Here is a 26,058-nt window from a genome sequence, read left to right on the forward strand (position 1 = left end):
GAACTACATTTCCCACGATACTCCGCTACACTGCAGAGTGCATGAGCATCATGGGAAATGTAGTTCCGAAACATCTGGGGTGCCAAGGTTTGCCATCACTGGCCTAGGCTATAAGAAGATTGCCAAGTCCCTGAAACTGAGCTGCAGCACGGTGGCCAAGACCATGCAGCAGTTTAACAGGACAGATTTCACTCAGAACAGGCCTCACAATGGTTGGCCAAAGGAGCTGAGTACACGTGCTCAGCGTCAAATCCAGAGGTTGTCTTTGGGAAATAGATGTATGAGTGCTGCCAGCATTGCTGCAGAGGTTGAAGGGGTGGGAGGTCAGCCTATCAGTGCTCAGACCATACACCGCACACTCCATAAAATTGGTCTGTATAGCTGTCATGCCAGAAGGAGGCCTCTACTTAAGATGAGGCACAAGAGAGCCTGCAAACCATGGTCAACCAAAGAGTTTGAGTGCATGTGCTCAGCGCGCAAACAGTTTGCTGAAGACAAGCAGACTAAGGACATGGATTACTGGAACCCCATGTCCTGTGGTCTGATAAGACCAAGGTCAACTTATTTGGTTCAGATAGTGTCAAGCGTGTGTGACGGCAACCAGGTGAGTACAAAGACAAGTGTGTCTTGCTTACAGGCAAACATGATGGTGGGAGTGTCATGGTCTGGGGCTACATGAGTGCTGCCAACACTGGGGAGCTACAGTTCACTGAGGGAACCATGAATGCTAACATGTACTGTGACATACTGAATCAGAGCAACCCTTCCCTTCAGAGTCTGGGCCACAGGGCAGTATTCCAACATAACCCCAAACACACCTCCAAGATAACCACTGCTTTGCTAAAGAAGCTGAGGGTTAAGGTGATGGACTGGCCAAGCATGTCTCCGGACCTAAACCCTATTGAGAATCTGTGGGGTATCCTCAAATGGAAGGTGGAGGAGTGCAAGGTCTCTAACATCCACCAGCTCAGTGATGTCGCCATGGTGGAGTGGACGAGGACTACAGTGGCAACCTGTAGTCCTCGTCCAATTTGGACATTTTCACTTAGAGGTGTACTCACTTTTGTTGCCAGAAGTTTAGACATTAATGGCTGTGTGTGGAGTTATTTTGCAGGGGCAGCAAATTTACACTGTTATACAGCTGTACACTCACTACTTTACATTGCAGCAACGTGTCATTTCTTCAGTGTTACATGAAGACATAACATATTTACAAAAATGTGAGGGGTCTACTCATTTTTGTGAGATACTGTATATAAAATAATATATACAACCAGAAGTAGGATATATGGGCATTTTAACTAGGAGTCAGACATGAAGCTATATAATGGGTGGAAGGGAAGGGTGGAATGGAGATATAAATCTTTTATATTAAAGTAGTACTAAAAGGTGAGGCTTTTTATTTCATGGATATGATCATGTTAAATATAATGCACAATACTGGTCAACTTTTACTTTAATGCTAGAATCGCATATGAGCACGTAGCGGCTCAAAACAGGAGTCTGGTGCATACTCGTTCACGGTTTCAGATCTACTTTCAGCCCAAATTTTTGTCTGAATTTTTGGACATGAAACGGACCAAACGACGCACAACCCACGTCCAATTCACACTAGTGTGAACCCAGCCTTAATGTAATTGTAATGTCTTCTATTACCTTCAGTCTATCAGCCTCCATCTTCTCTGGGTTCAGATGCTGATCTTCCCTGCACACAGTCTTTAAAGTATTTTGTTTATAACATATTTTTTTTTTTTTTTTTTTACTTGCCTGCTCTGTGGTCCCCCACCAAACTTACACTTCTGGCTCCTCCTGCCTTCAGAGTGCCCCTTTAACAAGCTGCAACGTATAGTATAGAGTGCCCCTATAGCATGGTAAAAAAAGTCTGCCTTTTTTAGTATCGCTCACTTCCTGCCCAGGACTACACGTCCCATGAGGCATTTCTCCTTACATATTCACAAGTTCTCAGGCACATACTGACTTGTATGCACGGTGTACTGAGCTGTATGTGTGCTTCATTGTAGTTCCTGATATGTAAACCAATATTACATTCTGTTTGCTGGCCGATTAATAGATTATGAAAATAGTTGACAACTATTTTCATAATCGATTAGTTATTGATTAATCGATTCGTTGTTTCGGCCCTAGATCTCGGCCAATGACAGAACGCTGATCGAAGTGTTCTGGCAGGGGGGGGGCCCTGTCAAAATACAACAACTCAGACAGGGAAATCGCAGGACTAACCTTGCATGGTTAGTACAGTGTTTCCGAATGGAGATGATGGGTCTTACCTGATGGGAAACACAACAGCGTTTAAAAGTTCCCACCCTTCCCTCTGTCCCTCCAGTTTTCAATTGTGTTTCCCACAGCATGGCAGCGAAAAGGTGTTGTGTTTTTTTTTCTTTTTTCTTCTTTCTTTCCTTGGGCTGAGGTCCCCTCCCTGGGTGTCAGACCCAGGGCAGCCAGTGGTGGATGTGGGCTCTGACAGGCCCTTGCCCTTCCCAGGGGGGGATATGATCCCCAAAAAGGTGCTCAGGAGCACGAAGAGTTCCCCTGAGAGCTGGAGGCTCCTGGACACAGTGGAGGTGTGATATATATATATATATATATATATATATATATATATATATATATATATATATAGCTTCAGTGCATCTATAAGTTAGCAGGCAAAGAGACGGCCCAAGCAATGAAAGAGTGCCATGCTCTGCAGTCTGAGAAGCTAGTGACTCTCCAGTCCTTCAGGTCTGTGGTTGAGAAGCAGCAGGTAAAAGCCCCTTCCTGTAGGGAAAGCTCCACCTCTCAGGAGGGAACCTCGGCAGGAGTGTCCCAGGAAGCAGCTTCCAGTTGATTGGATGAGGAGGCCGAAGCCTCGGAGCAAAGCTTCCTGGAGGATGGAGAAGACTCCGACCAGGATAGTCAGTTAGAGGCTAGACCTGGGGGCTATCTCTTTTCAGCCAAAGATATGGTAGGTCTGCTCAAGGCAATCTATGCATCTGAGGATATCCAGATGCCGTCCATCCAGGTTTCGGCTCAGGATAAAGTTTATAGGGAACTGGGCAGACCTCAGACTAAGTCCTTTCCAGTACACAAATCTCTCAAGGATATAATCCTGAGAGAATGAAAGGAACCAGAGTGCAAGGTATTTCATCTTAGGACCTGGAAGTGTAGCGGCCCCTTTAAGGAATTTTTCCTCATTTTTAACCAGTTGCCGACCGCCGCACGCCGATGTACGTCGGTACAATGGCACGGGCAGGCATAAGGACATACATGTACGTCCCTTGCCTCCCGCGGGTCGGGGGCCCGATCGGGCCCCCGCCCGGTGCCTGCGGCGGTCGGTATTCGTACGGGAGCGATCCCGGACGAGGGGACGGCCATTCATTCATGGCCACCCCCTCGCGATCGCTCCCGACGAATAGAAATCCCCGGTGACATCACTTCCTCTCCTGTAATGTAAACACAGGAGAGGAAGTGATGTATTCTCTCCTCCGTGTCGGTATTTTTCGTTCCGACACGGAGGAGAGCGGATCAGTAAGTTGCACCAACACTCACACACACAGTAGAACATGCCAGGCACACTCACACCCCCCCTTTACCCCCCGATCACCCCCCCAATTACCCCTGCCCCCCAGTCACAGTGACACCAATGTCTTTTTTTTTTTTTTTTTGCATTGGTGTCATTTGTGACTGTAATAACTGTTAGGGCAGTTAGAGTTAGCCCCCTTTAGTTCTAATGTACCCCCCTAACCCCCCCAATAAAGGTTTAACCCCGTGATCACCCCCCGTCGCCAGTGTCACTAAGGCTGGGTTCACATTGCAGCGGTTTATGAGAACGAATGTGATTCGCACCGCACTGCAGTGCAAATCACATCCGATCTCTGTGCGATTCGAGTTCAGCCATTCGCCGCACCCGCCGCACCCGCCACACCCGCCGCACCCGCCGCAAATTCGCACGGGACCCTTTTTTTGGCCCGCAGCAGAATCGGATCGCATGGGTGTTCATACCATGCGATCCGAGTTTGCAGATCGCACTGCGATATGCGAACTGATCTGGGGGTGTCAGTAACATTTCACTGACACTCCCAGCAGTTCGCATAGGGCAGTGTGAACTGCCGCCGGGAGGCATGCGATGCGGGAACCCGCCGCGGATTCGCGGCGTTTCCGCATCGCTCCAGTGTGAACCCAGCCTAATAAGCGATCATTTTTCTGATCGCCGTATTAGTGTCACAGGTGACGCTAGTTAGGCAGGTAGGTATTTAGGTTCGCCGCAGCTTTTTATAGCGCCAGGGACCCCCATATACTACCGCATAAAGCCCCCTGATTGCCCCCTAGTTAACCCTTTCACCAGTGATCACCATATAACTGTTACAGGTGACGCTGGTTGGTTAGTTATTTTTTTATAGTTTCAGGGCACCCGCCATTTATTACCTAATAAAGGTTTAACCCCCTGATCACCCGGCGGGTGTCATTTGTGACTAATAACTGTTAGGGCAGTTAGGGTTAGCCCCCTTTAGTTCTAAGGTACCCCCCTAACCCCCCCAATAAAGGTTTAACCCCGTGATCACCCCCCGTCGCCAGTGTCACTAAGGCTGGGTTCACATTGCAGCGGTTTATGAGAACGGATGTGATTCGCACCGCACTGCAGTGCAAATCACATCCGATCTCTGTGCGATTCGAGTTCAGCCATTCGCCGCACCCGCCGCAAATTCGCACGGGACCCTTTTTTTGGCCCGCAGCAGAATCGGATCGCATGGGTGTTCACACCATGCGATCCGAGTTTGCAGATCGCACTGCGATATGCGAACTGATCTGGGGGTGTCAGTAACATTTCACTGACACTCCCAGCAGTTCGCATAGGGCAGTGTGAACTGCCGCCGGGAGGCATGCGATGCGGGAACCCGCCGCGCATTCGTGGCGTTCCCGCATCGCTCCAGTGTGAACCCAGCCTAATAAGCGATCGTTTTTCTGATCGCCGTATTAGTGTCACAGGTGACGCTAGTTAGGCAGGTAGGTATTTAGGTTCGCTGCAGCTTTTTATAGCGCCAGGGACCCCCATATACTACCGCATAAAGCCCCCTAATTGCCCCCTAGTTAACCCTTTCACCAGTGATCACCATATAACTGTTACAGGTGACGCTGGTTGGTTAGTTATTTTTTTATAGTTTCAGGGCACCCGCCATTTATTACCTAGTCTCACTAGTGTACCCCTAAATTTAGGGGTGTCTACTTTCCAAAATGGGGTCATTTGGGGGGGGTTTGTGCCATCTTGGCATTTTATGGCCTTCAAAACTGTAACGCCCTTAGAAAGCCTGAAGGCGGTGCTTGGTTTTCGGGGCCCCGTACGCGGCTAGGCTCCCAAAAAGTCCCACATATGTGGTATCCCCATACTCAGGAGAAGCAGCAGAATTTATTTTGGGGTGTCATTTCACATATGCCCATGGCATGCGTGAGCAATATATCATTTAGTGACAACTTTGTGAAAAAAAAAAAAAAAAAAAAAAAGTTTGTAATTTTCCCGCAACTTGTGGCAAAATATAAAATATTCCATGGACTCAACATGCCTCTCAGCAAATAGCTTGGGGTGTCTACTTTCTAAAATGGGGTCATTTGTGGGGGTTTTGTGCCATCTTGGCATTTTATGGCCTTCAAAACTGTAATAGGTAGTGAGGAGTGAAATCAAAAAATTACGCCCTTAGAAAGCCTGAAGGCGGTGCTTGGTTTTCGGGGCCCCGTACGCGGCTAGGCTCCCAAAAAGTCCCACATATGTGGTATCCCCGTACTCAGGAGAAGCAGCAGAATTTATTTTGGGGTGTCATTTCACATATGCCCATGGCATGCATGAGCAATATATCATTTAGTGACAACTTTGTTAAAAAAAAAAAAAAAAAAAAAAAGTTTGTAATTTTCCCGCAACTTGTGGCAAAATATAAAATATTCCATGAACTCAACATGCCTCTCAGCAAATAGCTTGGGGTGTCTACTTTCTAAAATGGGGTCATTTGTGGGGGTTTTGTGCCATCTTGGCATTTTATGGCCTTCAAAACTGTAATAGGTAGTGAGAAGTGAACTCAAAAATTTACGCCCTTAGAAAGCCTGAAGGCGGTGCTTGGTTTTCGGGGCCCCGTACGCGGCTAGGCTCCCAAAAAGTCCCACATATGTGGTATCCCCATACTCAGGAGAAGCAGCAGAATTTATTTTGGGGTGTCATTTCACATACGCCCATAGCATGTGTGAGCAATATATCATTTAGTGACAACTTTGTGTAAAAAAAAAAAAAAAAAAAATTTTTTTTTGTCATTATTCAATCGCTTGAGGCAAAAAAATAAAATATTCAATGGGCTCAACATGCCTCTTATCAATTTCCTTAGGGGGTCTACTTTCCAAAATGGGGTCATTTGGGGGGGTTTTGTACTGCCCTGCCATTTTAGCACCTCAAGAAATGAGATAGGCAGTCGTAAACTAAAAGCTGCGTAAATTCCAGAAAACGTACCTTAGTTTGTAGATGTGACAACTTTTGCGCAAACCAATAAATATACAATTATTGACTTTTTTTTTACCAAAGACATGTGGCTGAATACATTTTGGCCTAAATGTATGACTAAAATTGAGTTTATTGGATTTTTCTAATAACAAAAAGTAGAAAATATCATTTTTTTTCAAAATTTGCGGTCTTTTTACGTTTATATCGCAAAAAATAAAAATCGCAGAGGCAATCAAATACCATCAAAAGAAAGCTCTATTTGTGGGAAGAAAAGGACGCAAATTTTGTTTGGGTACAACATTGCATGACCGCGCAATTACCAGTTAAAGCAGCGCAGTGCCAAAGTGTAAAAAGACCTCTGGTCATTTACCAGCAAAATGGTCCGGTCTGAAAGTGGTTAAAGTACCAAGTTTGGACGCATCTCTAGCTCAGGTATCCAAACATTTGGACCTCTCCTTCGAGGATTCTGGCAACATAGGAGAGCCCTTTGGGTAAAAATGTGGGATGGGGATTTTACCTCTAAGTCACGTCTCTGTGGTATGTGAGAGCTCGCTGCTCTTCGGGCCGGGTTTTGAACAGGTCCTATCCCGATCGACAGAGAAGGGCAAGAAATTCCCGACTAAACCCAGGAGGGATAAAGGGAAGACGTTTTTTCAAGGGGGGCCCCCCCTTCAAAAGACTGGATTAAGGGTAAGAAGGAAAGTGGAGCTTTGAAAAAAGGCAAGTGAAAAGGTGGCAATCTTTTTGCCCGGGACTTCCAACAAGGAAGCAAAATGACGCCAACCTAAAAATTGGTGGGAGGCTCTCGTGGTTTCTCCCCCAATGGGAAAGGATCACGCAGAGCCCTTATATTCTAAAGGTCATAAGGGAGGTTTACAGCTTGGCAAGTTTTATCCTTGTTCATCTCCCAAGGATCCACAGAAGGCAGTGGGCCTTTTGAAGTGTGCCCGGAAGTTGGCACAACAGGAGGTCCTCATCCCTGTTCCCTCAGATCGACCAGAGGTTTTATTCCCACATCTTTTGTGGTTCTGAAATCCTCAGGCAAATTCTGACTGATCATAAACTACAGAAGCTAAGCAGATACTTTCCATACGAAACTTCTTGTATAGCAAGTATCTACACGGTCAGAAGACACCTCCAAGGGAGTCTCTTCATAATCACGTTCGACTTAAAGATGCTTATCTGCATGTCCCCATTGCCCCAAAACATCAAAAGTTCCTGTGATTCGCAGTTCAGACAGGTTAGGGTGTCCAACACTGGCAGTTCAAGGCGCTCCCTTTTAGCCTAGCAGCCAGTCCGAGAGTCTTCACAAAAGTTCTCGCCGAGGTGATTTTTTTACTACACCTCCAGGGGGTAGACTTGATCCCATATTTGGACGACATGCTAATCCTACAGCCCGCCCTAGAACAGCTTCCATCAGACCGAGACAAAGTGCTGTCCACTCTAAAAAAAAAAAAAAAACTCTAGGTTGGATGGTCAGTCGGGAGAAGTCCTCACTGGATCCCTCATAGTCCAAGGTATACCTAGGTTATCTGGTAGACTCTCTGGCCCAAAGAGTTTTCCTTCCCCAGTATCACAAAGGTGGGGAGGGCTATGTTCACTCTGCACGCAGCCGAGGGGGCCTCTCTGAGGACCATTATGAGAGTGCTGGGCCTCGTGACATGCATTTCAACGGTACCTTGGACCCAGTTCCACTCTTGGGGGCTCCAGGGTTTCTTTCTCTCCTTCTGGGATGGGAGAAGGGAATCCCCGGACATGAGAGTATTTCTCTCGAGAGCTAAGAAGTTCCCTAGACTGGTGGCTCAGTCTGAGCAACCTGTTGTGGGGGGGGTCGGGCCTGGACCCAGCTTGATCCGTTGAATGTGATGCGAGTGCCTGGGGCTGGGAAGCTCACAGGGGCACTGAGATCAGGAGCAAAGCAGGGCCTCTTCCAATTTCATGGAGCTCCTGGCTGTCTAAAAGGCGCTAGACTTTTTCAAGGTCCGGGAGAGGGAAGTGCAGATTTTCTCAGACAACACAGTGGCTGTGTCCTACCTAAACCACCAAGGAGGAACAAGGTCCCACAAGCTAATGAGGCTGACCCAGAAAATCCTGGTAGAAGCAGAGAAGATAATCCCTTCTGTATCGGCAGTCCATATAAGAGGGTCCCTCCAATATTCAGGCAGACTTCCTCAGCAGGCAGCCCATTCATCAGGAAGAGTGGGAGCTGAAAAACAATGTTTTCTCTCTGGTAATCCAACACTTTGGCAAACCTGAGATAGATTTTTTGCTTGCAGGAAAAACATAAAAGTTCAGAAGTTCTTTTCTCTCACCAGGGAGCAGATCTCCTAGGGAGTAGATGCCTTGGCCCACAGCTGGGATTTAGTCTTGGCTTACACATTCCCTCCCCTGGTGCTCATTCCTTGGGTGTTACAGAAACTGTCCCAGTCAAATGGGTGCCTCATTTTTAATTGCACCCTGGTGGACAAAGCGGGCTTGGCTCCCCACCATGAAGAGGTGGTCGGTCGCTCCTCCATTGCATCTCCCGTCCCGACGCAATCTCCTCAGCCAGGGACCAGTTTTACATCCTGACCCAGGGTTCCTTTCCCTGATGGGCTCGTGTTTGAGAGGGAGATCCTCAGAAGTAGGGGATGTATGGAGAAAGTGATATGCTTTAGCTAAGTAGAAAACCAATCACTAGACAGATCTGTGCAAAAGTTGGGAAAGTACCCTCAGAGTTCAGGTTGCAGCCTTATTTGTATACTTCGATAATAGACTCGCCCTGAACCCCCCCCCCCCCCTCATAAAAAAGGTTTGTCAGTCAGGGAGAGGTTAACCCTGGTGAAAACAGATTCCCCACCCTGGGAAATATCCCTGGTATTGCCCTAACTAAAGGGCCCTTTGAACCATTGGCTCAGGTTTAAATTTTTCCCTTAAAATGGCCTTCTAGCAATCACGACTGCCAGAAGGGTTGGTGACCTACAGACTCTGACAATTAAAGAGCCTTTTCTGTTGCCCCTAGAGGATAAAGTAATTCTCAGGCAGGATCCTTTAAATTTGCCAAAAGTGACCTTGAATTTCCACAGGTCACATGAAATTATACTTTCCTCATTTTGTCCAGAATCCCAAGAATGATAAAGCAGAAAAATTTCATTTATTAGATGTCTAATGGTCTATCTGGAGAGAGTGAAATGTTTTAGATCAAACCATCTATTGGTTGGTTAGTATTTGTGGCCAGAGAAAGGGTCTTCAGGCCTCCAAGCCGCACTAGCCAGGTGAATTAAACAAACTATCTCTATAGCCTACGAGCACTCAGGTAGACCTATCTCAGCTCACCTTAAAGCTCATTCTACTAGATCACTGACGACTTCCTGGGCAGAGGGCAGGTGCTTAGATAGACCAGATCTGCAGAGCAGCAACATGGACAAGCCAAAATACCTTCCTGAGGCACTACAAAATGGAGCTGTTGTCCCCTCAGGACTTTGCGTTTTGGCAGGAAAGTTCTACAGGCGGTGATCCCAACCTAAGGTAGCCCTGAACTTCTTGCTCATCATCTCAGGTGTGCCATCCTGGAAGATGACTGGAGAAAATTACCAGTTTACACTTACCGGTAACGGGTTTTCTAGGAAATCTTCCAGCACAGCAGGCCTACTTCACTACCCTTAATTGTTGGTGATGTTTCAGTTCTCACAGAATGTACCCTCTGGCATCTGTGTGGGCTTATACTTTGTCATTACTGAAGGGCAAGGGTGGGACCTTTTTAAACTCTATTGTTGATTGTGATTCCTGTCAGGTGTGCTGTCCTAGAAGATCCCTTAGAAAACCCATTACCAGTAAGTGTAACTGGTCATTTTTTATTTTTATTTTTTCATGCAACCTGCTGGGATTGATGCCGCAACTATGCCTAGGGATACACAATATATCACCACTGACTGCCATTTCCCCTTGCCCCTGCATCCTGTTTGATAAAGTTGGCACAGTGCTCCTCTTTAGAGCCTTTCTGTAAACTGAGATGTCTCACAGATCATCACTTTTCTGAGTTGTGGCAATACAGTAGCATTTTCTGCTTACCTGATGTTTGGATCTTGACCATTTGCCACTCGTTGGGAGCTGTTGGATAAACTGGGGACCCTGATTGTATACTATTTTTTTGTTTTCTGGGAATTAACCCATATATCGGAGAGAGTGTGTTTTTTTTCATGACTTACTGCATCAGTGTTTTTGAGGAGGCTCCTAATCTATCTTGGCTTAATCCAGGCACCGGGTCAAAAATCTATGTAGCGTTATTTGCTGACTAATATTTTTTCAGGTATATGAAAGCAAATGATGATCTGGCTTTATCAGCTACTTGGGCATTGAAATGTATGTGGCACGAGAATCTGATGACACACGTTTGCAGGCTTTCTCTATTAATAACAAGCATTTAAAGACAAACACTATGGTATTCTTTTGCAATGTCTGTGTGCCATTTTCACTTTTTTTTTTAACCAAAATGTTTCGCCTATCTTACATTTACTGTATTGGAATTGATAACCTGCAGGACTAATCATGGAATGTTCTGCTTTTTTATTCAGCAGGGAATTAAAGAGCTTTCCTGTGATTTAAGGGACATATAAGGCTGTTCATGATTCTCATATTTGAATACTGATTAAAACATAGCCCTCTCATTGGATCTGGGTTGTTAATGGAGTTCACTCTGGATCATGCAGTTCAGTCCTGAAAGAGAAGTGTGGGAATTAGAGAAGAAACAAATCCCATTTTATACTCACCTAGGTGGATGCTGCATCAATCCCCCATCGGCTCTAATCGCTCAGCATTCTGTGATCAGAGAGCCAGGGACGATCAGTCTCCAGTTTCCTGCTCTGCACCTCCAGCGTTCACTGGAGAAGGGGTCGGCTCAGGCCCTCAGGGGATTGCTTAAAGGCTGGGACAGGTGGCAGTCCAGGCTTCTGGGTGGATCCCAACCATATGGTCGGGGGGGTTCTTCTTTTCAGAGCATGGGCCATCTCTATAACTTGGACAACTCTTGCTATGTAGCTATCACTACATTTTTCCCTAATACCAGCTAATTTTAAAGTGGTTTAAAACCAAAAGAACGTATTTATTATATTGTAGCTTGCCAATTCTTTGATTGTGGTGGCTGCGTTGGCTTTCTTTTAGGCTTTTTTTTTTTTTTTTCCCCCACCGGGTGATCCTGCCAGTAAGTCTGTTGATTTTCAACAAAACAAGCTGTCCTGCAGATGAGACCAACCATTTAACACTGACAGAGCTGCATACAATGATCAGGTTTTTATTTGACTAAAACTTTACTCCAAAAGCAAACAAAACTGTTGTAACTGCTTAAAAAGTGTTAGTGATTTATTTGTGTATTTAGATCTGCTAGTACATCTAACATTCCCCTTCCCCCTAGACTGACAATGTTGCTGTCCAAAGGTGTCTCTGTTGCTCCTTTTATTTAGGGTATGGGCACCCTAATACAGCAGGTGATTTACTAGAAAATTCACCAGCTGAAAACGGGAAGGCAAGCCTAAGAAAAGAAAACTAAGGTGCAATACGACATTTTTGGTTTTGAGTTTAACCACTTTTCGCCTGGCCAATGTGGATAAATGACCGGACAAATGCTCTCTAGTTCCGCAAGGATGTATGTACCCGTATGTTCTCCCAGAAGTGCACACCTTATGCACCCCCTGGTTTGTGTAGTGGTGTGGTATGCGATAGTGTGTCAGGTTGGATAGAGGATCACCGGACTGCTGTAATTGGCCCTGGTACCATGTGATCACTGTGACCAATCGGATCGATCAGTTACAGTAGTGAACAAGGCTGTCATTCATGATGCCTTGCTTACTACTGCTTAATCTCTGATTTGGTCATAGTGATCACGTGGTACCAGGGCCAATCGCACTGATCCTGAACCATGTGATGGCTGTGACAAATCTCAGTATCACAAGTAAACAAAGCTTTCAAGACTGAAACCTTTGAACATTGTTACTAATTGCTTATATTGCATCTCTGATAACCCTCCTAGAGTTGTACAGTGACACTGTACTGATGACCATATGATAAAAACAAAATGTATTTAATTTTTTTTTTATACTATCACCCGAGCCAGTGAAGTGTTGCCATTGTTGTACTGCTGTAGCAGTGATCTACAATGGCTGGATGCTCTGATAACACTGTATGTCAGTTGCGCCATCCGTGATCTCTGATCACTGCCACTCCAGTTAGTGTCCCTGATCACTACTATACCAGTCAAATTGTCTCTGATCACCGCCACACCAGTTATATTATCCCTAATAACAGCCATGCCAGTTACAATGTCCCTAAACACAACCACATTAGTTACAATGTCACTGATCACCACACACTGCATATTGTCCCTAATTACTGCCACACCAATCATATTGTCTTTGATCACCACCACCACCCCAGTGCAATCACAGTGGGTGTTGAAAGGTTAGGCTTGCTTGGCTTCTAGGAATGGGGACTGGTATAGGTGATGCTACACTACACGATAACCCCCTGAGCACTTGTATAGAGGTGACCATTACAGTGCATTGGTTGACTTGACAAATATGTTTTTATTTTTGGGGGCCAATACCATTTTTTTTTAGCCAACTTTCAGGCCGATAACAGGTGCATGATGCATTCTGTACATTTTATAGTTTTGAAAAATCAACACCATTTCTACTAAAATCTGGTATAAACTGAACGTGTTTATTGAAATTTTAAACATTCAAGTAAACAACTGGTAATAATAAAGTGCTTGAAAAATAACTTAACTAGTCAAATGACGGTGCGGCTCTCATTCTGGGACGCTGTTATGATGGCGTCCCAGAATGACTTCTCTCGTGCGGTGATCTCTGTAAAGATCAATCAGTGTCCATTAGTGATGACAATCCGTGCTGCCTATCAGTCCTGCCCATCACTGCTGTCCATCAATGCCCATCAGTGCTGCTTATCAGTGCCCATAAGTGCCACCTCATCAATGCCCACCAGTTCAGCCTATCAGTACTCATCAGTGCCGCCTCATCCGTGCACATCAGTGAAGGAGAAAAATTGGAACTTCCGCTCATTTGTCCCCTCTTCCCCATCCAATTGCCACCTTTTGTGGGGGGCAGTGGTGACAGGATACCTGTCTTTGACTTCCGGGAGTCCCTCCTCCTCTCCTTGTCACCAGGACAGTAGAAGAGAGGAGTGGGGCCTCTCGCATGCGCAGTAGGATTCCCGGTGTGAAGCCATAAGGCTACACTGCCGGGTACCCTCACAATGGCGGCGGCAGCACTAAACAGCTGACGGAAACATCGGCTGTGGTGCTGACATCGCTGGACTCCAGGACAGGTAAGCGTCCTATTGTTAAAAGCCAGCAGCTACAGCAGCAGTATGTGTAGCAGATGAGATTTAATTTAAATTAATTATTTTTTTTATTTTTTAGCAGAACACCGCTTTTAATTACAAAATTTACTGACATAAACTAAGGCCCCTTTCACACTGAGGCGTTTTTCAGGAGCTACAGCGCTAAAAATGGCGCCTGTATAGCGCCTGAAAAAAACCGGCCCCTTTCACTCCAGTGTGAAAGCCGGAGGGCATTCATACTGGAGTGGTGCGCTGGCAGGACGGTGAAAAAAGTCCTGCTAGCAGCATCTTTGGAGCGGTGTATTCACTGCTCCTATCCATTGAAATCAATGGGGCAACGCGGCTATACCGCCGGCAAAGCGCCCCTTCACGGGCGGTTTTAACCCTTTTTCGACCACTAAAACAATGGTAAATCGTCACTAAAAATTGCACCGATTTACCGCCAACGCCCGCATTGCCCCAGTGTGAAAGGGGTCTAAGTAAAAAAAAAAAAAAAAAAAAAAAAGAGAAATTTTTTTTTTTTTTTTTTACATACTTTTTGGTCTTCTTTTTTTACATTTTTTTATTCAAAAAGCAGCAGTGATTAAATACCACCAATGGAAAGCTCTATTTGTGTGAAGAAAATGCTAAAAATGTCATCTGGGTACAGTGTAGTATTACCATGCAATTGTTTTTCAAAGTGTGAAAGCTGAAAAATGGCCTGGGCAGGAAGGGGGTGTAAGTGCCCTGTAGGCAAGTGGTTAAATGGCTTCTCAAAACAGAAAAAGTGCATAAATATGTATAAACTGCACACTGACCAATATCGGTATGTTTCTGACCGATACCAGTTATTTAAAAAATTTGCAAATATCGGGCCTAATAATCGGCCTCTTCGATAATCGGTCTTGGGGTATATACGCCCCCAAATTTGGTAATGTTGTAGGTTTTTCTACTGTCCTATTGTCAGGAAATTAGATGCATAATTTATGCCACTTTAACGCCTGCTTGCTTGCATTTTGGACACCTGTATATGATTAGGCTGTGAAAGTCTCGTGTGAAATGACCATACTGGGGAAGAGTAGCAAAATGTGTTTTGGGGTGTAATTCCAAGTATGCCTATGCTGTGTGTTAGAAAAATCTTATTGACAACTTTGTGTAAAAAAAAAAAAAATAAAAAAAAAATTTCTTTCAAAAGACTTGCTATTGCTTTCAGAAAATTCCTTGGAGTATTTGCTTTCCAAAATTGGGTCATTCTGTGGGTGTTTCCACTGTCCTGGTATTCCAGAGCATACTTAAAATGACACAAAATTACACCACAAAACACATTCTGCTATGCCTTTTTTTTTACCACCTAGATGCACAGAGGGGTCCAAAATCCAAGGAGCACCTTTAGGCTTTCACAGAGCATCAATTACACTTCAATTATGCATCTAATTTCCTGGCCACATAGCACATTTTTTGAGGCTCTGGAGCAGGGTTTCTCAAATCCAGTCCTCAAGTTGCCCCAACAGGTCATGTTTTCAGGATTTCCATTAGTTTGCACAGGTGATTTGATCAGTTTCACTGCCTTAGTAATTACCACATCTGTTTCATCTGAGGGAAATCCTGAAAACATGACCTGTTGGGGAGCCTTGAGGACTGGAGGTGAGAAACGCTGCTCCAGAGCCTCCAAAAAAATGTGCTAGGTGGCTAGGAAATTAGATGCATAATTGAAGTGTAATTGATGCTCCGTGAAAGCTTCAAGGTGCTCCTTGGATTTTGAACCCCTCTGTGCATCTAGGTGGTAAAAAAAGGCATAGCAGAATGTGTTTTGTGGTGTAATTTTGGGTCATTTTAAGTATGCCTATGCTATGTGTGAGAATTAAACTTGTTAAAATAGCAACTTTTGTGGGGAAAAAATATTATTATTTTTTTCCCATTTTCTAAAATATTGTGACAGAAGTATACAACTTTAAAAAACCCCATGCCTCTTAAAAAATACTTTTCCAAAAAGGGGTCCTTCAATGGGGTGTTTGTACTGTTCCTGGCATTTTAGGGTCTCAAGAAATGAGTCAGTCGGCACATCAGGAGTGATCTAATTTCTCAAATAACAATTTCATATTGGGTACACCATCGCCTGAGTAATTGTGATTCCAAGTAAGACGGTACTGAAATCTAAAAATTGTCCCTGACAGGAAGAGGGTGAAAGTGTTTGGGGTTGAGGGGCTCAATACTGCTTTAAATCTGCACATGTTGTCAGCAGCAGAATACACGTTTTCATCCACAATTCACCTGCAAATATATTTTTATATTAGAAAAATATTATTTATGGGGATATAGGTTTGCAGCTGGTATTTAAAAAAAATATAAATACATTGTAGTCCATTTGCCTAGATGTACGCTGTCAGTCAAGTACTGGAAGACTTGGCTACTTTTCAATAAATTTTTTCCCCACTTTTAGTTTGCAGTACTGTCACATAGCTTGAAATAGTTGGTGTTTATTCCTGTGATGGTAATGCAGCAAAATATTGTGCTTGGGTACATATTGGTCAGAACATTTTTGTAATTTCTTATTGTATGCATTTCAGATTTTAGGATGGCTATTTATTTTTTATTTTTTGTATATTCGGATTCTGTTTTGTTGCGAATGGATAAAGTGACAAGTCAAAAAAAATTAAACCTTTTTCCATTTGAGGCAGACTGTATTTAAAAAAAAGTAATAGGCATTAAAACATTACTTGAACTTTAAATAGTTGTACTTCGTTTCTAGGATAACGCTGTAGAATATATATATATATATATATATATATATATATATAAAAAAATGTTTTTGTATTGCTGAATGATATATGTGCTAATTTTCTGCTCTCGTTTCAAGCTGATGGTAATTACTTTTGGTGTGAGCATCTGTCAACACAGAATATTTGTCTCCTCAGGTTCATGTGAAAATGGCGGACGAAGCAGTCTGTGTTGGCCCTGCTCCCACAAGCAAAAGCTACCTCAACATGGATGCCATCATGGAAGCCATTAGAAAAACTGGGGCCCAAGCTGTGAGTTTGAATGGGTCTATCTGCTGCAGCTGTTTCAGATCTAGAAGGCAGAATAGACAGAATTTGTATTTAAAAAAAAAAAATAACAAAAAAGGACTGAATATTCTGTTCTTGTTTGGTTCATGTCACATGAGTTAAATGTGGCCGAAATCTCTACTGGAAATCAAAGGCTTTTGAAGCATCTGGCAAGGCTGGTGGCAGTTCCTGCAGGTGGCTGCTGGATTCAGAAATCACACCAGGGAGCAGCTTCAGTTCATTCCCAAATATGCTGGGGGAGGAAAAAAATCCCAATTAGTTTTAACCCTTTCAGCTGCACTAATTCCTTTTCCTTTGTGGGAAAATAAAAGGAAAAAAAAAAAATGCACTCAACTATTTTTGCACTGTCATGCTTTCTTTATTTCACATAAAATTATACGGATGTGCTGACAGGAATCAAGATGAGCATTTTAGATATTTCTTACTACAAAGATAACTTCAATATTTTTTTTGTCTTTGATTATATATATAGTTATCCATTTACAATTTTAATTCTGTGAAGTGACTAGGTTTTAGTAATTCATAATTTTCATTCTATATAGGTTTGTGTCTCACCAGCAATGGTAGTGTTAAATATCTAATCACACCATTGACCGAATGCTTATTATGATTACACCCTCTGTTTATTTTCAAGGTCCACCCAGGATATGGGTTTCTTTCTGAAAACAAAGAATTTGCCCGTCGTCTGGTAAGTCTACTACTGGCTTTTTGGTGGCTAATGAATCTTTAAGATGAGCGGCAGAATGGGAAGCTGTAGTGACTTTATTCAGTAGAGAAAGGTGTCTGATTATGTCTGTGTCTAAGAGCACGGTTTTTAAGGCCCATTTGTACCTTAACCTGGACTCATTACTGTATATTGTCTCTTAATGAACATCCAAATTGGCTTGAGGTCATTACTATAGTGCATTTGTTTTTTTTGAAAAGGCTTTTTTAAATTGTACTGCATGTGGTCATTTTATGTGTTAATATTTTTAATGTCTTGGCCACATGCGCAGGCCTTGTAAAACTGAATGGTAAAATGTAAGATTTTTGTTTAATGAATATAATTAGTATCGCTATTGAAGATTGACAGATTACAAATATTTTTTTAATTGCCTGTAGTTAACTTTACAGAAATGCATATAGCCTTTTAAAAGTAACAATTTTTTAAAAACTAATAAATACTTTTGGCATGTTTCTTGTTCTTATGATTTAGTGCATGTGTGATAATTATTTTATTCTTTAATTTTTTTTTTTATGTTCCCACGGGGCTTTCACATTTTCTGTGACTAGCTAGTAGCTTTTCAGGAAGCAGAACTGCATTAATCTGAGATGCCGCAACCAAAATTACATATTTATTTCAAGAGGTAGTTCAGAGTCCTAATGGATTTTGACAAGATTTCTTAAGTGGTTCTTGATCTGAAAACTACGAATGGGAAATTACCCAAAATAATGTCTGCCTTGTAGGGTTAACAGGCTATTACAGTTGTATAAACGGAGACATTGGGGGGTAAAGTGAATGGTCTCTGGGTCGCACATGGTCACTGATGAAGAAAGAAAAATTTGAACCTGTATTTGCAATTTAGCTTGCTGATTGGTGTAAGCTGTCCTTGTTTTGAGCTATCTAGTCAGTTCAGATACATAACTGTTTTGTCTGACTTTTTTTTTTTTTTTGATCTGGAATGAAACTTGTGTTAAAAAATAAAATAAAATAAATAATATATATATTTCTAATGACACCTCATGTAGAACAGTTTTAATGGTTTTTTTTTTTTTTTGGTTTGCATTGCCAGAAATATATGATTTAACTTGTAAACCATTTTTTAAAAAATCTAATACTGTATATTTTTGTTGCTTTCCTAATTCTTTTTTTAATGCAGCATTATAGAGTATATTGTTGCAATCCATTTTGTTTGTGTATGCAATGCATGAGTTCTAAAGATAGACCGATCAATATATTGGTTATTTGATGGCTGCATTTGACTGAGAATTATTATATTAAGACAGTGGCAGCCATACGATTAGTTTGCAAGGTGGCTGTATAGTTTATGTACCATAGCACAAAAGCTAACTTTCAATTGCCATTAAAAATAATTTTGCCTAATACTAAACTGCATGTATCCATGATTAAGAGCAGGTCTCAAACTAGTGGCCCTCCAGCTGTTGCGAAACTACAAATCCCATCATGCCCCTGTGGGAGTCATGCTTGTAACGTGTTTTTGGGGTAAAAAAGCAAAAGAAGAAAATTGCATGAAAACTGTATCTCTTTAACCACTTAAGGACTGCCTCCTGTACATACATGTCGGTACTTTGAAGAGGGATAGTTCGGTAACGGCAGCAGCTGCTGCCACAACCGAGATATCCCTCTTTACAGGAGGCGGTCCTGTGTACAATAACGGTGGTCTCCGTGACTGGTACGCCGCGAGACCACCGTTATCGATGACGGGAGAGGTGCCACTCTCCCACGCCCTCCGCTGCTTACCGGAGCCGTCGGTAGCAGCAGAGGCGATCGGGTCCTTCACACTGCTGGGTATAGAGACGAGTGAGGCTAAGCAGGCCCCCACTCGTCTCTATACCATAGGAGGGCGGAAGCGACATCAAAATGTCACTTCTGCCCATACCTCTTAAAGGTACTTTTTTTTTCAATGTCATTTTTTCAAATTACTTTTTTTTTTAATTGCATTTAATTCCAAATATGAGATCTGAGGACTTTTTGACTCCAGATCTCATATTTAAGAGGACCTGTCATGCTTTTTACTATTACAAGGGATGTTTACATTCCTTGTAATAGGGATAAACGTGATCCATTTTTTTTTTTTTTTAAGTGTAAAATAATAAATAAAATAAATAAGAAAACATTTTATTTTTTTAAACACCCACTCCTGACAAGCTTGCGCACAGAAGTGAACACATACGTGAGTAGCGCCCTCATATGAAAATGGTGGTCAAACCAAACATGTGAGGTATCGCCGCGATCGGTAGAGCGAGAGCAATAATTCTAACTCTAGACCTCCTCTGTAACGCAAAACATGCAACCTGTATCATTTATTTTTTAACTGTCGCTTATGGAGATTTTTGAGGGTAAAAGTTTGACGCTATTCCACGAGTGGGCTAATTTTACTGTTGTCTTATTTATTTATTTTTTCAAAATTGAATCTCTCAGCGCTGCTCTCCCTCCTCACACAGACAGCGTGTGAGGAGGAAGAGATGAACGGCTGCAGCGGCCGTAAGTTAAAAAAAAAAGTTAAATAAAGTGCCTGCCACGTGTCATCAGTGCCGCATATTAGTGCCATTTGTCATCAGTGCCACCTGTTACCAGTGTCACGTGTCATCAATGCCACTTATCAGTGCCATCTGTCATCAGTGCCATCTGTCATCAGTGCCACGTGTCATTGTACTGGTGCTCCAGGTCCTTCAAAAGTGTAATAGGTAGTCAACAATTTAGATGTGTAATTTATGCTTCTAGAACACGTGACGGCGCTCCCTGCATTTTGGGCCTCTGAGTGGCTAGGCTGTGAAAAAGTCCCACACATGTGGTATCATAATACTCAGGAGTAGAAGAATTTTTTATTTTGGGGTGTCATTTGTGGTATACACATGCCATGTGAGTGAAATAACCTATTACAATGACACTTTTGTAGAAAAATAAATAAATAAAAAAATAAAAAATCTTAATTTTGCAAAGAATTGTTGGAAAAATGACAACATCAAAAAGCTCACCATGCCTCTTACTAAATACCTTGGAATGTCTACTTTCAAAAAAGGGGTAATTTGGGACGTATTTGTACTTTCCTGGCTTGTTCGGGTCACAAGAAATGAGATGGGTCACCAGTACATCAGATGTGATGAATTTTGTATGATTCGCACCACAGCTTGTAGACTCTTTAACTTTCACAAAGGCCAAATAATATCCACTAATTTGGGTTATTTTTACCAAAGATATGTAGCAGTATAAATTGTGGGCAAAATTTATGAAGAAAAATTAATAATTTGCATAATTTTATCACAGAAACAAAGAAATATGCATTGTTTTTCAAAATTGGTGGTCTTTTTCATTTATAGCGCAAAAAATAAAAAACCCAGAGGTGATCAAATACCACCAAAAGAAAGCTCTATTTGTGGGGGGAAAAAAAGGACAAAAAAATCATTTGGGTGCAGTGTTGTATGACTGAGTAATTGTAATTTAAAGTGTGAGAGCACCGAAAGCTGAAAATTGGTCTGGGCAGGAGGGGTGTTTAAGGGCCCAGTAGGCAAGTGGTTAAAGAGGAAGTAAACTCTCCCACTCTGATGCTTCTTTTCATTTAGTCCATTATAATGAGTAATTCTCAAACTATAGCCACTGTATTCCAGCCCAAATCGCATATTACTTATGCTTTTAAAGAAACTTTAAAAATATTGTTTCCAGGGGTTAGCCGGCACCATCTTAAAGGAGTTGTAAAGGTTCGTTTTTTTTTATTTTCTAAATAGGTTCCTTTAAGCTAGTGCATTGTTGGTTCGTTTACCTTTTCCTTCAATTTCCCTTCTAAATGTTTTTTTTTTCTTTGAATTTCTCACTTCCTGTTCCTCCTCAGTAAGCTGTTCTGGCTGACTAAACACCGCTCGAATGATGGTGTGAAGTTTACTGAGGAGAAACAGGAAGTGAGAAATTCAGACAAAGAAAAAAAACATTTAGAAGGGAAATTGAAGGAAAAGGTAAGTGAACCAATAATGCACTAGCTTAAAGGAACCTGTTTAGAAAATAAAAAAACAAACCTTTACAACCCCTTTAAGTATTGTTTTCTGAGTCCACAGTGGAGTGCATTTCTGCCCTCACATGAGCACTTCCTGTACTGTTAACCAATCCTCCTTCTCAATCCAACGTTTCTATGGCAACCCTGCTTCCCTGTTCATAGCTGACTTGTTTTATTTCATAGTATTTACTTGTGCTGATTACCTAGTATTTGCCTGTATGAGTCCTATCAGCTTCAGCTGATAAGACTGCAGTAATGCTGTCCCATGCCATGCTTTACACTGTATGTGAGGTCACATGGTGTGTAGGAGGAAGCCCTGAGTGATTAGCAGCCTCCTGGGAATTCAGTGCTGTGTGCAGTAGGAAGTCCTGATAACAGATAGATAAGACACAGAGAGTGTGCCGTAAATCAGAGGAGATCTGGGCATGCTCACTGATGTCATTCTATAGAACAAAAGGGATTACAACAATACTTGGCAAGTAAGGAGATATCTACAAGCAGCGTTCATTAGGGTTTTTTTATGCTGATTTACATGAGACAAAGTTGTGGGGAAGGGTTTACAACCACTTTAAGTGGTTAAGTACAATCAAACTTTTTATGCCAGTGCACTGTGGGTGTGGTGTGTTTTTTAAAAGTCCTGCATGCTGCATCTTTTGTATGGTTTTCAAAAGCACACCAAAAAAGCATCTCCCATTGATTTCTATCGAAAATGTATCACAAATGCACCGAGGTGTGTTTTTGATGCATTTTTTGTCACCTGTCCAAGATTCACAGCGGCATGATTACGGGGTCAGGAGTCCAGAAAATGTGTTTAAAAACACATGAGCGTTTTTAATGCATTCTTTCAACGTAGCAAGGTGAAAGGGCTCTTATTTTTTCTTTTCTTCTGGGAACAAGCTAGGAAGTAGAATTTAACTGGTTACTGCTGGAATGAGTAATTCGAGTTTTAACTCTCACTCTGGTGAACATAATCTAATATATCCAGAAAAGTTTTAATCCTAGTCTGAATTGGGTTTTAGCACTTTCCTATCAAATTAGCACAGTACAGATTCTAAAGTTATAAACAGAAAAGTCAGTGCTACTTACCCATACAACACACAGATATTAGAGCTCCCAGGTGCTCGATCCACAGTCGCTGGCTGAGTAATGTATAAAAAAACGATCCGCACTCTGGTTGTTGCTCTTAAAATGTCTTATTTTATTGGATAGCCACAGTGAATGCATATTAACCACTTTCAGACCGGACCATTTTGCTGGTAAATGACCAGAGGTCTTTTTACACTTTGGCACTGCGCTGCTTTAACTGGTAATTGCGCGGTCATGCAATATTGTACCCAAACAAAATTTGCGTCCTTTTCTTCCCACAAATAGAGCTTTCTTTTGATGGTATTTGATTGCCTCTGCGATTTTTATTTTTTGCGATATAAACGTAAAAAGACCGCAAATTTTGAAAAAAAATGATATTTTCTACTTTTTGTTATTAGAAAAATCCAATAAACTCAATTTTAGTCATACATTTAGGCCAAAATGTATTCAGCCACATGTCTTTGGTAAAAAAAAAGTCAATAATTGTATATTTATTGGTTTGCGCAAAAGTTGTCACATCTACAAACTAAGGTACGTTTTCTGGAATTTACGCAGCTTTTAGTTTACGACTGCCTATCTCATTTCTTGAGGTGCTAAAATGGCAGGGCAGTACAAAACCCCCCCAAATGACCCCATTTTGGAAAGTAGACCCCCTAAGGAAATTGATAAGAGGCATGTTGAGCCCATTGAATATTTTATTTTTTTGCCTCAAGCGATTGAATAATGACAAAAAAAAAATTTTTTTTTTTTTTTTACACAAAGTTGTCACTAAATGATATATTGCTCACACATGCTATGGGCGTATGTGAAATGACACCCCAAAATAAATTCTGCTGCTTCTCCTGAGTACGGGGATACCACATATGTGGGACTTTTTGGGAGCCTAGCCGCGTACGGGGCCCCGAAAACCAAGCACCGCCTTCAGGCTTTCTAAGGGCGTAAATTTTTGAGTTCACTTCTCACTACCTATTACAGTTTTGAAGGCCATAAAATGCCAAGATGGCACAAAACCCCCACAAATGACCCCATTTTAGAAAGTAGACACCCCAAGCTATTTGCTGAGAGGCATGTTGAGTTCATGGAATATTTTATATTTTGCCACAAGTTGCGGGAAAATTACAAACTTTTTTTTTTTTTTTTTTTTTTTCACAAAGTTGTCACTAAATGATATATTGCTCACACATGCCATGGGCATATGTGAAATGACACCCCAAAATAAATTCTGCTGCTTCTCCTGAGTACGGGGATACCACATATGTGGGACTTTTTGGGAGCCTAGCCGCGTACGGGGCCCCGAAAACCAAGCACCGCCTTCAGGCTTTCTAAGGGCGTTACAGTTTTGAAGGCCATAAAATGCCAAGATGGCACAAACCCCCCCCAAATGACCCCATTTTGGAAAGTAGACACCCCTAAATTTAGGGGTACACTAGTGAGACTAGGTAATAAATGGCGGGTGCCCTGAAACTATAAAAAAATAACTAACCAACCAGCGTCACCTGTAACAGTTATATGGTGATCACTGGTGAAAGGGTTAACTAGGGGGCAATCAGGGGGCTTTATGCGGTAGTATATGGGGGTCCCTGGCGCTATAAAAAGCTGCGGCGAACCTAAATACCTACTTGCCTAACTAGCGTCACCTGTGACACTAATACAGCGATCAGAAAAACGATCGCTTATTAGGCTGGGTTCACACTGGAGCGATGCGGGAACGCCACGAATGCGCGGCGGGTTCCCGCATCGCATGCCTCCCGGCGGCAGTTCACACTGCCCTATGCGAACTGCTGGGAGTGTCAGTGAAATGTTACTGACACCCCCAGATCAGTTCGCATATCGCAGTGCGATCTGCAAACTCGGATCGCATGGTGTGAACACCCATGCGATCCGATTCTGCTGCGGGCCAAAAAAAGGGTCCCGTGCGAATTTGCGGCGGGTGCGGCGGGTGTGGCGGGTGCGGCGAATGGCTGAACTCGAATCGCACAGAGATCGGATGTGATTTGCACTGCAGTGCGAATCACATCCGTTCTCAAACCGCTGCAATCTGAACCCAGCCTTAGTGACACTGGCGACGGGGGGTGATCACGGGGTTAAACCTTTATTGGGGGGGTTAGGGGGGTACCTTAGAACTAAAGGGGGCTAACCCTAACTGCCCTAACAGTTATTAGTCACAAATGACACCCGCCGGGTGATCAGGGGGTTAAACCTTTATTAGGTAATAAATGGCGGGTGCCCTGAAACTATAAAAAAATAACTAACCAACCAGCGTCACCTGTAACAGTTATATGGTGATCACTGGTGAAAGGGTTAACTAGGGGGCAATCAGGGGGCTTTATGCGGTAGTATATGGGGGTCCCTGGCGCTATAAAAAGCTGCGGCGAACCTAAATACCTACCTGCCTAACTAGCGTCACCTGGGACACTAATACGGCGATCAGAAAAATGATCGCTTATTAGGCTGGGTTCACACTGGAGCGATGCGGAAACGCCGCGAATCCGCGGCGGGTTCCCGCATCGCATGCCTCCCGGCGGCAGTTCACACTGCCCTATGCGAACTGCTGGGAGTGTCAGTGAAATGTTACTGACACCCCCAGATCAGTTCGCATATCGCAGTGCGATCTGCAAACTCGGATCGCATGGTGTGAACACCCATGCGATCCGATTCTGCTGCGGGCCAAAAAAAGGGTCCCGTGCGAATTTGCGGCGGGTGCGGCGGGTGTGGCGGGTGCGGCGGGTGCGGCGAATGGCTGAACTCGAATCGCACAGAGATCGGATGTGATTTGCACTGCAGTGCGGTGCGAATCACATTCGTTCTCATAAACCGCTGCAATGTGAACCCAGCCTTAGTGACACTGGCGACGGGGGGTGATCACGGGGTTAAACCTTTATTGGGGGGGTTAGGGGGGTACATTAGAACTAAAGGGGGCTAACTCTAACTGCCCTAACAGTTATTACAGTCACAAATGACACCAATGCAAAAAAAAAAAAAAAAAAAAAAAAAATGACATTGGTGTCACTGTGACTGGGGGGCAGGGGTAATTGGGGGGGTGATCGGGGGGTAAAGGGGGGGTGTGAGTGTGCCTGGCATGTTCTACTGTGTGTGGGATGTGTTGGTGCAACTCACTGATCCGCTCTCCTCCGTGTCGGAACGAAAAATACCGACACGGAGGAGAGAATACATCACTTCCTCTCCTGTGTTTACATTACAGGAGAGGAAGTGATGTCACCGGGGATTTCTATTCGTCGGGAGCGATCGCGAGGGGGTGGCCATGAATGAATGGCCGTCCCCTCGTCCGGGATCGCTCCCGAACGAAAACCGACCGCCGCAGGCACCGGGCGGGGGCCCGATCGGGCCCCCGACCCGCGGGAGGCAAATCACGTACATGTACGTGCTTATGCCTGCCCGTGCCATTCTG

At 43.2% G+C, this 26,058-nt stretch overlaps 1 protein-coding gene across 1 annotated transcript in view; it reads left to right on the forward strand.

The window, feature by feature from the left end:
• The window catches only part of PCCA (propionyl-CoA carboxylase subunit alpha), a 1,052,859-nt gene that overhangs the window by 106,210 nt on the left and 920,591 nt on the right, over positions 1-26,058 (forward strand). Inside the window, exons 5-6 of the mRNA XM_077482961.1 lie at positions 16,705-16,818; positions 17,489-17,542. Coding sequence (XP_077339087.1) covers positions 16,705-16,818; positions 17,489-17,542 — 168 coding nt within the window. The remainder of the gene's footprint in view (positions 1-16,704; positions 16,819-17,488; positions 17,543-26,058) is intronic.

The sequence above is a fragment of the Lithobates pipiens genome, unplaced genomic scaffold (assembly GCF_037356315.1).
Source record: "Lithobates pipiens isolate NorthernLeopardFrog02 unplaced genomic scaffold, aLitPip1_a1.2 Scaffold_16, whole genome shotgun sequence".
NCBI lineage: Eukaryota > Metazoa > Chordata > Amphibia > Anura > Ranidae > Lithobates > Lithobates pipiens.